Genomic DNA, 12,069 nt, shown 5'->3' on the forward strand with positions numbered 1-12,069 from the left:
CGTAGCGTCTCGGTGATACCGGATGATGGCAGACCAACCACACCAACGCGGCAGAGATCCAATTTTCCTTTTCCTACCTGGAATACTAGCCATGTGAGTTTATCATTATATTCTCTTCTCCAGTTATATTAAAACAACTAACTTCACCCTTAGTTTCTCTTCGAAAATGACTCATTACAAGCCAAGTTTCAAATAGGGTGGGTATAATGGCTCAACACTCTCTGTACTCGATTACACATATGCACGATTTGCCTTTTAGAGAGTGTAAGATAGGGACCGTCTTTCGATACAGCATTATCTTATAGTAAGATTCCCTTCGCCTATTCAGCCTTCTGTTTTCATCTCAACCTTTTTACTCCTCCCGATTTTGTTTTTCAGATGACTTTTCTTCATACCTGAAGTAACTTCTTGGAATTGGTGAACAATGCCAGCGCGGTCCTCATCGCTTAGTTTCGCATATTCGCTTCGTCCTTGTTCAACCAATTGAACATCCATCGATGACACGTATCTCCGGGAAAAATAATGAGCGACTTCGGCGTCCAAGCCCCCTAGGGGGTAGGTGATGATGGCTGAAAGCCCTAATACAGAACGTCAGTGGATACAATATATCAGAAAAATTGGGAAAGGCGGAATCACCAGATGTTGCCTTAGAAAGAAAAGACAGTAGGTCGAATCCAATTCCGGATAACAGCTTCAGCGCATTATGGCGCCGAGACACAAGATGTGTGCCGAGGCTTGTCACGCCATCGTAGGCACCAAAGCACATTTCCTAACGCGATAAATATCCGAAGGCATGTTCTAGCTGAGACATCAGGGCGCTTACTTTGCCACCAGCCTTCACCCCACTGGGAAAATTAGAAAATGCCTCGAGAGGCCTTACTGTACGATCTCCCCAGATCTTCGGGGCGTTGTGTAGACCTTGTGTGAACGCCATCCCCGCGTGAATTGGAGCACGCACTATGCTTGACGAGGCCCGGCTCACGCCCTTCAGACAAGTGCCAGCTCTCGAATCCCTGAACTCATTCAAATATCCCGGGGCGGATGGTTTCTTTTTAAACTTCCTACTCATGGAAGAGCCGATCTCCTCGAAACCTTTAATAGCTGACCCGGCCGAATCAAGCATCGCCAGAGCGATGCCAGATACAGGATCTCTAGGTCCAACATGAGTATTGTAACTACATGGCCGTAATCTTACGATCTTAGAATATTGTATGCCCTGAGAACAAGGATTAACTCACAGCTCGAGCTTGTCCAGATCAAGCAGACCCATGTCCATTAACAACGCGGAGGAGGTTGAGCCGAGTCTGACCTCAGTCTTGCGAACTCGCCACGTCGCTGCACTCATCGGAGTAAGTGAGCACTGCAACATTGACAGATCCAATTGTTGGTAAAAAGAGCGTATGCCAACTTGAACTCCGTCTTCGTCATTGACAAGGTCCCCCAATGAATGCGACGTTTTCCGTACAGAGCAATTAAGTGCGTCTTTGATTGCGGCCGCAAGACCGGTGGCTGTGAGCTTCTTGAAGGGGATTGGTTCGGGACCTGCTCCTGCTCTCGCAATCATACTGCCCCAAAAAGGTTGGTCGCCGAAGAAAGGCACGACGACTGATGGCTTCCCGGCTGCTATAGCTGCTGCTGTGGTGCCGGCTCCCCCGTGATGCACCACGCAGGAAACGTGCTGGAAAATCCAATCATGAGGACAATCTGCAAGAGTATGTATTTCAGGTGGCATCTTCAAATCACCTAAACCGCTCCAGCCAGTTGAAATGACCGCTCTCACGCCAGCCAGCCTTATGGCCTCTAGCAGTAGCAGGGTGAGAGATTTCGGATCATCGATGACAATCGACCCAAAACAGATATAAATAGGTGGACTTCCTGCGTCAAGGAAGCTTTGCAGACTAGCAGAAGGGGTGTACTCGGAAGCTAGTGGCAAGAAGTAGAATCCTGACACTGATATCCGCGCACCCCAATCTTCAGGTTTTGGAATCAATGCGGGCGACCTGAAATTATCAGTGATCATATTCAGGGGTGGAAGAATGCATACCAGCAGTACGTATATGGTATCCCCAAGCGGGATATCAAATTTGGCCCTGCCGATCTGTCAACTTGCGGCAAACCGAGAGTCTTTCGCCTAAATGAATTGATCGTATCCCCTAGACCTTCCCAGATTAACTCCTCAAGCAGAACGTAAGAAAGGTAGTTTGTGATCTTCGTCTCTAGTGAAGAGGACCGGATATTGGCTAAGGGATGAGGGAATGCTTGTGTCGGCGACCACGGCATTCTGATCATATCAGCTATAATCCAAGAAAAAAGAGAGGTAGATATACGTGAACATGAGATGAAGCGGGATTCCCAGTTTCTCTGCACAATGTACATGTGCAAATGAAGGTGGGTTCGCAATTATGGTGTTTGCAAGGAACGGTGCTGCTTCCTGGTTGCCAGGTCCATCGCCTGGCAAGAAACATGATTTCCAACACCCCTCGAGGATTTCACGCATGTCATCTCTCTTCTCTCGAATACTTCCTTGCCGGAGAGTCTTCATGCTAGGAAGAAGCCCGGGGCTTTTGACCATGTATGCCATCAATTTTCTCGGATCACCACCGACGTTAAAGAACTCCAGGCCGACATCCTGGACAAAAGAACGGAATATCTCATGGGTTGCAATTCGGACACGATGGCCTGCTTCTTTTAGTGCTACCCCTATAGCGACAAATGGCTGGATGTCGCCTCGTGAACCAACGACCTGGATGACAATGTTCATGTGCGGTGGCGTCACGCTGACATTGCCGGTCTCTTTCGTAACCTGATCTTTCAACAAGGGCAGCTCCTGTGATACACGCCACACGTGCCGCATGCCGAGATTGACCCGGCCATCCCCTGTGCTGTCAGTACTTGTGTTTGATCCAAAAAGATGTCGATAATACCTAAGACTTCAGCGTGATTTGATTCATTATCAGAATTTCGGCCGCCATGGTCTTTCCTTTTTTCCATGATGTTATTTGAATTTGGATGGGTATTCTCTAAAAGCAAGAGATGCTAATTTAACAATGAAGAGGGCCCAGCCTTACGTTTTTATGTTCCATACCAAGGACTTGAAGATTTGACTTCACAGTCGGGTAGGCCATGGAGCTCTAGAAAGAGCTACGCCTTGCAAGGTAATCAAAAATTAACAAATTACTCAGAAGTCGAGACTCACCAGCATGACATCAGAGCCGGCTGGAGCGATCGAGGTCCTTCTGTTTCTGGGTGAACCTAACTGTATCAAGTCTTGTCCACGGGTCACCAAGTCACGGAGTTATGTATCTCCTCGCCCCGCAACTTGTACAAAGATCAGCCACTAAATCTGACCTTTTGACGAGATAGTCTTCTATCTCTGAAATATTGTCTGTCTTAAGGTCTGGATGCGAGAGACTTCAAAGGATTTATATTCAGCGGCGAAGTCTTTTCGCTCTTGACTGAGAGATAGAGAACCAAAATCTGGGATCACTTCCCGCAACCACTGCGATGGCATCGTTCCATCTCTTTTCACCTTTCTCGGCGATGTCAATTACTTGGAAGCGTACGCAGATGGCATGAAGCAGGTAGATGAATTCAACAAAGGAAACCCGACGGTGAGAGCAGCCGTGCTTTCAAATTTGATGGTCACGAGGAGACATGTCCAGTGCAGGCATCGGAAACGGCATTTTTACTGTCACCGGTGCGGGTGACGTAGATGTTGATTCATGATGGGTGGCGAACCTGGCGTTGTTTGGCCAATCGGCCTCATTTCCCTCCTTCCCTAGCTAGCTTTCTGTTCAACCTCCGTTTGGCCTTATTTTGACTTTTTTTTATTTATTTCTTTTTCAGCACTTAAAATCATTCTCGAGGTAGGCTTCAAACTCTCAATTACCTTACAATCTAGCAACATGCAAATTCCAATTCAATATCACATGAACATTCCAACTTTAACCCCACCAGAAAATGGCCGAAGAGACCATTCGTCCTGTCCCCGAAGGCCGTGAGCGTCTGTTCATCTCCTACGGCATTGCCATTCCCGCCACCGCAGCACGCCATGTCATCGAGATCTTCCACGCTACGCGTGTGCACGTAATCCGTTCTGGGTCATTGGCTCAGAAAACTGATGAAAGCTGATGCACTGGGTCGATTGGCTGCTGTACTGGGTTCGGAGAAGATCGTTGGACGTCGCATTGGTATGTAGAGTCATACGCTTTAGTCAGAAATATTAGAGACTTTGGAAGATGCCCGGAATGTGCGAGCTGACCTGGTTCTGACACTTGATGCGACGAGTTTGACGGAAGCATTGAAGATGATTGCTTTGGTACGCAGGATTATTTTTCTTCGCAGGCGACTTTTTTAACATTAAAAGGGCATTTTGAAAACGATGTTTACAAATTCGATGAACTGGAGACGCTTACATATGGTCCCATAAAGCGCACATATATCAGTGCTCCTAGCATTCCTATCGTCTCAGTCCCGACCACGCTGCCGGTGGCTGAAAAATCCAACTTTGCAGGCGCAACAAAGGATGACTCGCGCCGGAACTGTAGCTTCCAGGCATCGCTGCGCAGCTTCGTGTTGACCATTCTTGATCCGGAACTCACAGAGACCACGCGGATTTGATCTGGATCAGTGCCGATGTTCACGCTGTAGACCACTGCGTGGAGACACTCTGTGCTGTTGTTGGCAGTGACAATAACGTCAGGTGAGCTGGCGAAGCATACACTAGGCTTACTTGCTCCTAGTCTACTGCGGTGCAAGAAAGATGGCAAAGAACGCGATGCACATCTTCGTTGTCAGCTTGGGCTTCTGCGGATGCCATGACTGCTTGTACCAGCGGGTCTGGCAATATTGAAGCTTCATGTGATTGGACATCAGGTATATTATACTCAATCCTTTGCTGTGCTTCATGACAGACTCATTATTTCTTAGCTTAGTCCATTGGGCCTTGGTCATGGCGAAACAAATTGCATCCTGTTGCCGGCGGTGTGTAAATTAAATGCCAGGCACAACGCCAGTTTCGAGCGGCAAGCTCGGATCTGTCAATTCTTGACCAACCATCTCATCGCTTTTGAGGTCTTGCACGCCTGCAAAATCGACTTCCAATCACCTGATTTAGACGATACCCTTGATGCCATTATGCGCGAACTCGGGATGCCGCGCTCCCTTAGTGATTTGAACGTCAGCCGTGAAAAGCTTGACAGCCTGGCGGTGAATAGCTTGCACGATCCGTGGTGCAAGACTAACTCAGTGCCACTGATCGAGAAGGAGCAGATGTTGGAAATTCTGAACATGATTCTGAACATGATTGTGTAGTTCTCGTGGAAGGAATGTATGGATCCAAGGAAGCAACGATCTCTTGGCAAACATCATTTTCTTGTGTCAGGGTGAAAACTCCACTAATATTTTACTAGTTGGTCCACCTGCCGCATCCTGATCACCTTATATCCCATTATGGAAACTAGGCGCCCTGGGCAATTTCCGCCTTGCAAAGCTTTCCCGCTTCCCTGCCCTGGGCGTTCATTGACCGTCCCGTATTTGCGCACGTTCTAATCTACTGGACCCATCTGTGTCCCACTAACCCCAACGGGATAGGGCTCGCCCGCGACTGGAGGGGTCTCCTGCGACTGGAGGGCGTATGAGCAGATCGTGGAGTATGAGCAGACCGTGAGTATGGGCAGACATGCTTGGACTGAAACGGAACAGTGGGGCGTGCCCATTCCATGCGGTCCTGTTCGCAAGATACGGAGCTGAGAGTAACCGCTATGTAGACACAAACTACGAATTCAAGCTGTTGCTAGATTGCTTAAGCTCTTCATGCTATTTATGCTCCATTTCATAAGAAGTATATAAACGTATCTGTTGTCCCCACTAAGGCTCTTTTCCGTTCATAAATTCTTCTCAGTTCTCTGTATTGGTGTTGGATAATAAGCACCCTATCAAAGTAAGTATATGTACTGATGTGATCAAAGCTTCTTGGGTCTTTAGTCTGCGGGGTTGGTTGGATCCACCGCCTAACAGGCCGTGTTCAATTTGAGTACTTGGTTAGAACTACTAGTATAAAATAGCTATTCAAATAAAAGAAAGCAGAGAGGGGTATGTATTCGTCACTGAAACTATCAAGGCTAATTTGTACATTTTAAAAGTAGTGTGGTATATTCATTGGCCCTAACCACGCATTCAACATCTCCTCAATCGTAACGTCCTGAAGATCCACCCAAGGAAAACCAGGATCAGGCTGAGGCTCTTCATAGATATTATTCTCTGAGATTCCAGTGGTGAAGACTCCCAGTGCACCATTATTCTCTCCAGCACTATCAGACTCCGCAAGACGATATTTCTCTTCAAACCATTCAGAAAGGAACCGCAGCCAATCTTGGTAGAAGAACATCTCATGTTGATCCCACTTTCCACCTTTACACTCCTGATCAAGCGTATTCATGCGCTTGACAGATTTCTGGATTTCATACCGCATATCCAATGTTTCTCGCAACCCTTGGACTTGATCGTGATCTCGAACGGATGGCTCCAACGATGCGAGAACAAGTTTGCATGAAGCTGCAACGCTGAACCCGGTCATTATCCATTGGGTGTAACTAAATCTCTTTTCAATACCAGGTGGTAGACTGAAGTAAAAACTCATAAATTGTTTTGCAGCCGCTAGTCCGTGACAAAGGGCATCTATTCGCAGGAGGGCCATGGATTGGTCGAATGACGCGGCGGAAGATGGGTATACATCGAAAAAGGTAGTTTGATAGAGATGGATTTCGAAGGCGTGGGATGGAATGCCTTGAAATACTAATCAAGTGTTAGAATTTAGATCTGCAGTACAGATAAGGCTTGGTCAACTCACCATCATGGTGGTCAATAGGGAGAGGAAGCCGGGCTTTGCAATCTTCAAAATCGCTTTGAAGAGAACTTATGATAACTTCTATATCCGCAGGACCCTGATTCTCACCTAATCCCCGTGCAACTAGGGAATCGATTCGTAAAAGCATGTGTTGTACTTGAACCTGGCCTAACAGGTATCGATCGGTTGAAAATTCGCATTCCTGCGACAACTTCGCAGCGCATGATTCTATGAAGGGTGACCAAGGCATTGTTCCTGTCCGCTGTAGTACTATGGAGTGACTAGTCATGTGAAAAGAAAGTAAGCAAGACATAGTCTTTTCAGGTCATGACCGGGCTGTGCAGGTGGTAAATCGAACTTACTACGCGTCAAGGAGAAAATATCCAACCAAAGCTCGCATTTCCTCGTTTCGCAGGGAACTCGATTCTGTCGGAGGATCCGTGTCCAACATGACGTCAATTCTTTGTCTTACTACTCGCAGCTTGGCTGGGTAGTCCAGTCTGCAATCGTTGATTATACTTTGTGCGAGGTGCAGATATCCAGAAAACCGCACTATATGGAGTTTTTTCTTCGTTCTATCTTCCGTGTTAGCTTTTGTGAATCTAGTGAAGAGAGGAATTGTCTAGAACATACCCAGCTATAGTAACCAGCAATCCCTGTAGTATATCGAAGGGTTGTTGGAGATTGCCTTGCAAGACTTGTCCCCCAAGGTAAGACGTCGAAACCTCCTCGAGGGCCAGATGCAGCGGGACATTTTGAAACGAGGAGACCAAAAGAATAGAGAGTAAGAGGAAGGGTTTCTCCGATCTGAGATCCTCGACAGTGGCATTTCTCGGCAGCTGTACAAATGGGAAATACGTTATGGCATCACGAAAGCTCTCTATCAAACGATTTGCCTCTTCGTGGGTGATCAGCCCTTTCCCGATCACATCGCACGGATTCCGAGGAGTCGGAGCACAACTTTCACTTTTCGGGGACAGTGGCAGTGGCAGTGGTGCCTGTTGCGGGCTTGAGTGAGGCTGATTGATCTGGCCTAATATTTGATCCACCTTGTCCTCGAGTGCACCTATTCGCCTAGATTAGATGCGGTCAGCTTGACAGATCGTATCGATACGAGGAGTGGGCAGATATACGTCTCCCTCTTCTTAGGAGTACGAGCTTTTGTTGCGCGGAAATAACAATCTTTGTTCAGACGGAGACACCTTCAAAGCGTGTTAGGTTTACGTTGCTAAGTAGAAGAGAAGAGAAGTAGAAGTAGAAGCGGGATGTTGCATACCGATCGCAGCCTTGGGTAGAGGTGCGCGAGCACCTAATTTTAGCACGCACACAGTTCTCGCAGGTCCTGACTCGGCCTAGACTGGTCGGCGCGGAGATAGTAGGCAGCATTTGAAAAATTAGAGCTAAAATGGAGGCCGGACAGGAACAGGAGGCCTTAAGAGTCCGCGGACCGGCCCCCAGGCAATTCCCCTCCCAGTCCGCGGACTCGGAGTTGGCCTGGACTCCGTGTCTTGGCACGGCCCCATTGTCAGCCCTGGGAAGTATACTCGCGCCAATGATAGTCCTACGTAGGATCGGAGATAGCATAGCCTCGTGGCTGACTTTCGGGCCTCGTTATTTTGTCAGATTGTATAAAGAGTGTGTGTATTCCATGCTACGAGGAGGGGAATATCAACTTCAACCCATCTAGACTCGCATTCTACCTCTTCTCCTCCTCACTATCTCAAAAAAGAACAAGAAGAAAAAAGAGAGAAAAAGAGTAGAAATATCAACACTGAAAATGTCGGAAATGAACATAGACGACTGCACCTTGGCAACTTGCCCAATTGACTTGGCCTATATCAATTACCAGCCTAACATCCCGGCAAATGTCCTCTTCCTCGCCATCTTCGGCCTTCTCCTCGCCGCACAAATCGCCCTAGGAACATGGTTCCGAACATGGACATACATGGGGGCCATGACCGCGGGGCTCATTCTTGAAATACTGGGATACATCGGGCGAGTCATGATGCACAGCAACCCATTCGACTTTAATGCATTCCTTCTGTACGTGACCTTCGAGACATACCTCTGAATAAAGCAAGCTAATCAGAAACTTGACTTATAGATACCTCATCTGTCTCACTCTTGCCCCGGCCTTCTTCACCGCCGCCATTTACATCTGCCTGGGAAGAATTGTCATCGTCTACGGGGAGGATATCTCCAGGATTCGCCCGCGTACATACACCATCCTCTTCGTCACTTGCGATATCATCGCTCTAGTCCTACAAGCAGCCGGCGGCGCCATTACCTCCGTCGCCGACTCAGACCAAAAAGGCCTCAGCGATACCGGTGTCAATATCATGATTGCAGGATTGGCTTTCCAGGTCGCCTCGTTGACGCTGTTCATCGTGCTCGCTTCGGAATTCGCCCTGCGAGAGCGCCGCAGCTCAGAAGACATGAAGAATGCGTCTACAGCATCTGTTCGCAGTGGTTTGAAATGGAAGATGTTCCTTCTGGGTAAGTGTCACTAAAAAATCCGCACTTATCAGCCTATGCTAACCCAATCAAAGGTCTTGCCATTGCCGTTCTAACGATCTTCACTCGCTCGATCTTCCGTGTTGCGGAGCTGAAAGGTGGATTTAACAGTGCTCTGGCTAATGATGAAATTTCCCTGATGATTCTTGAGAGCACTATGATTGCCATTGCGTGCATTTGTATGACCGCCGCTCACCCAGCAGTTGCCATGGGCCGGCGATGGGGGGAACTCTCTGCGAAGCCGCGTCGTGGAGTCGTTTCGTCTAAGGTGTCGGAGTGGAATTCCCACTAGTAATTTACTAGGATCCATCTTCCGCATCCTGATCACCTGATCTGATCCATGGAATCTAGGCGTCCAGCGTAATTTCCGCATTCCGGCAGTTTTCCCGTTTTCTGCCCCTATAAAATCCAGGATAATAGATAGACTGAATACCATCGTTTTCATCATTGTCGAATCAGACTACTTGGTAGAATTACTAGTGATTACGCTTATTTCCCATTTCCACATAAGGTGTGTTGTGTGGACGGCTCGTATGTGGATTACGTTAACGTATTTCACAAGCGAGCCGATCACACAAGCGGACCGATCACCCTAAAACACCATAATAAATAGGATGTCTTTACAACTCAATAGTTCAACCACCATGAGTTGATTTTAATTGATTATTAGTATGGTATTATTCATAAGTATACTAAATGGTATAGACTTACTTAAATCGAAATTAAATAGTTATTTTAATACATTACCAAAAAATACATGCACTCGAGTGCCAAATATATATATCTAACTGGTAAATCTCCATGAACCTCAAAATTACTTCAAACTTTAGAAATATGCTAGGTATGACATAAATAATAGTAGTATAAAATTGAATCTTATATTAAGCTATTGGTATTGAGATATCAAATTGTAAAATATCGCATTTACTATGGGGTTTTGGGGTGATCGGGTCGCTTGCATGATCGGGTCGCTTACGGGTTACGTTACGTTAACTAGTTAACGTAACCCGTAAGCGAGTGGGTCATGTAAGCGAGTGGGTCAGGAAACGCGATCGCGCCCTAACGCGTCTAACTCCCTCATTCCAACTATTCACCATGCCCCCTATTCGCAATCAAAATTCCTAAAATTCTATCTATTAAGAGGGTAGGATCCAGCTTGCAATATAAGCCTTCTAAAGTAGCGAATTTCCAACTATTTGCGAAACTGCGTGCGTATTTGAAGTCCCTAATACGATACTCTAGCGTTATATAGATGGTCGACAATTTCGTAAAGTTATATGCGCAAATAGTCATAAATTAACTCCTAAAGAAGAGCAATCGCTCCTATAATAGATTCTATCTATGGATTTGCGTGGATCTACCCCTAGGCTAGACCTAGGCAAAACCCAACCCGGAACACCCCCCTTGAGCCCAAAACCCAGCCCAGATATGGACCCGGAACACCCCCACTAAGCCCAAGCCCAGCCCAGAACCCAGTTAGGTTACCTAGCTGGGTTACCCATGTTGTTTCATTTTAGCATAATTTTCCTAATTAGGCCATGCCAAGAGGCATAATTCTGCTGAATAACCCAAATAAAATACTGTTTTTTATATCCGTTCTAGTAATCTCTATAGCTCCTACTAATATACACCTCTATACTTTATGAAATTTAAAGAAACTCGGCTGTCTTTGAATATACTAGTACTAGTTATTGTCTCTGATACTAGCTAAAGAACGATACGATTGTGTTGTTAGGGTTATTAATTAATATAGGTGAAATGGCCTACGAGATCGTGGAAATATATATAAATTATAGGGCAAAGTAGGTACGTCTTCATGAGCTCTACATCATATCGATTTATTTATCAAAGTGTAATTAGGGCGAGATTTCTTTATACTAATTAAATTCTATTATCTTCTTGTCTTGCATTTTAAGCTCATTTAGGCCCCTAAACCCTCTATTTTACTACAAAACTTGGTTAGAATCTAAGAAATCGGCTAAACAACATCGTTTCTAAAGAAACTACTAAAGGGAGCTAGGTTTTTTAGGTTTCAAAATCTATTCCGGAATATGTTCTGGGTAACCCACTAGATAACCTATAAAACCTAGATCGGCTTAGCTAATCATTAAAAGCAACACGTTCAAAGTAGGTCAGAATATAATAGATTAAGTTCTTAAATTTAGCTCCTAACTTTTCTATGGCCCCTATCTCTAATGATTATTTATTTCCTTAAGTCTTAAGATTCTTATAAGTTCTTTATTCTTTTTTCCCTTTAGCCTTTAGGTATACTCTATTATGTCTTAGCTCTCTAACAATTTTATCCTATCATTATGCGACTTAGAGAGTATAGCCGCTTTTACAAACCTCCTACCTAACGAAATCACCCTAGATCTTTCTTATAGCTAGTAGAGCTTTACTTCAGACCTAGAATTGCCTTAGTTTAGACCTCCTATGCCGCCGCCTCCTCCCTATCTTCCGCGTGTTGGGCCTAATCGTAAGAAAATTTACGTCCTCTATACTGATATGTTAAAGAAAGAGTTTGTAGAATAGTGGCTTAAGACTGAATACGGATTAAAGAAACGGATACGCTAGGATAGCGCAAGGCGCTCTTTAAGCATATAGGATAGCTTTGATTAAGTCGCGCAGATTAGCGATAGCAAGGCAAAGCTTATATGTAAGAAATGTTATGGTATTCTTGACCATCTATATAATAATGAGCATAGAAC

The 12,069-nt window shown here is 45.8% G+C and overlaps 3 protein-coding genes across 3 annotated transcripts; 2 read left to right on the top strand and 1 right to left on the bottom strand.

The window, feature by feature from the left end:
- Positions 1-3,960: 3,960 nt before the first annotated feature.
- On the top strand, positions 3,961-4,620 carry PFLUO_LOCUS8505 (uncharacterized protein; the record flags this gene model as incomplete). The annotated part of the gene is made up of 3 exons (XM_073786247.1): positions 3,961-4,078; positions 4,128-4,190; positions 4,367-4,620. 3 exons carry the CDS (start codon positions 3,961-3,963, stop codon positions 4,618-4,620), a joined length of 435 nt encoding a protein of 144 aa, XP_073642521.1.
- Positions 4,621-6,136: 1,516 nt separating this feature from the next.
- On the bottom strand, positions 6,137-6,577 carry PFLUO_LOCUS8506 (uncharacterized protein; the record flags this gene model as incomplete). The annotated part of the gene is made up of 1 exon (XM_073786248.1): positions 6,137-6,577. The coding sequence occupies one exon, from the start codon at positions 6,575-6,577 to the stop codon at positions 6,137-6,139; it is 441 nt and encodes a 146-aa protein (XP_073642522.1).
- A 2,047-nt stretch (positions 6,578-8,624) lies between these two features.
- On the top strand, positions 8,625-9,653 carry PFLUO_LOCUS8507 (phospholipid-translocating ATPase rsb1; the record flags this gene model as incomplete). The annotated part of the gene is made up of 3 exons (XM_073786249.1): positions 8,625-8,890; positions 8,952-9,343; positions 9,397-9,653. The coding sequence occupies 3 exons, from the start codon at positions 8,625-8,627 to the stop codon at positions 9,651-9,653; spliced, it is 915 nt and encodes a 304-aa protein (XP_073642523.1).
- Positions 9,654-12,069: the final 2,416 nt, after the last annotated feature.

This window comes from Penicillium psychrofluorescens, assembly GCF_964197705.1.
Source record: "Penicillium psychrofluorescens genome assembly, chromosome: 5".
Taxonomy (NCBI): Eukaryota; Fungi; Ascomycota; class Eurotiomycetes; order Eurotiales; family Aspergillaceae; genus Penicillium; species Penicillium psychrofluorescens.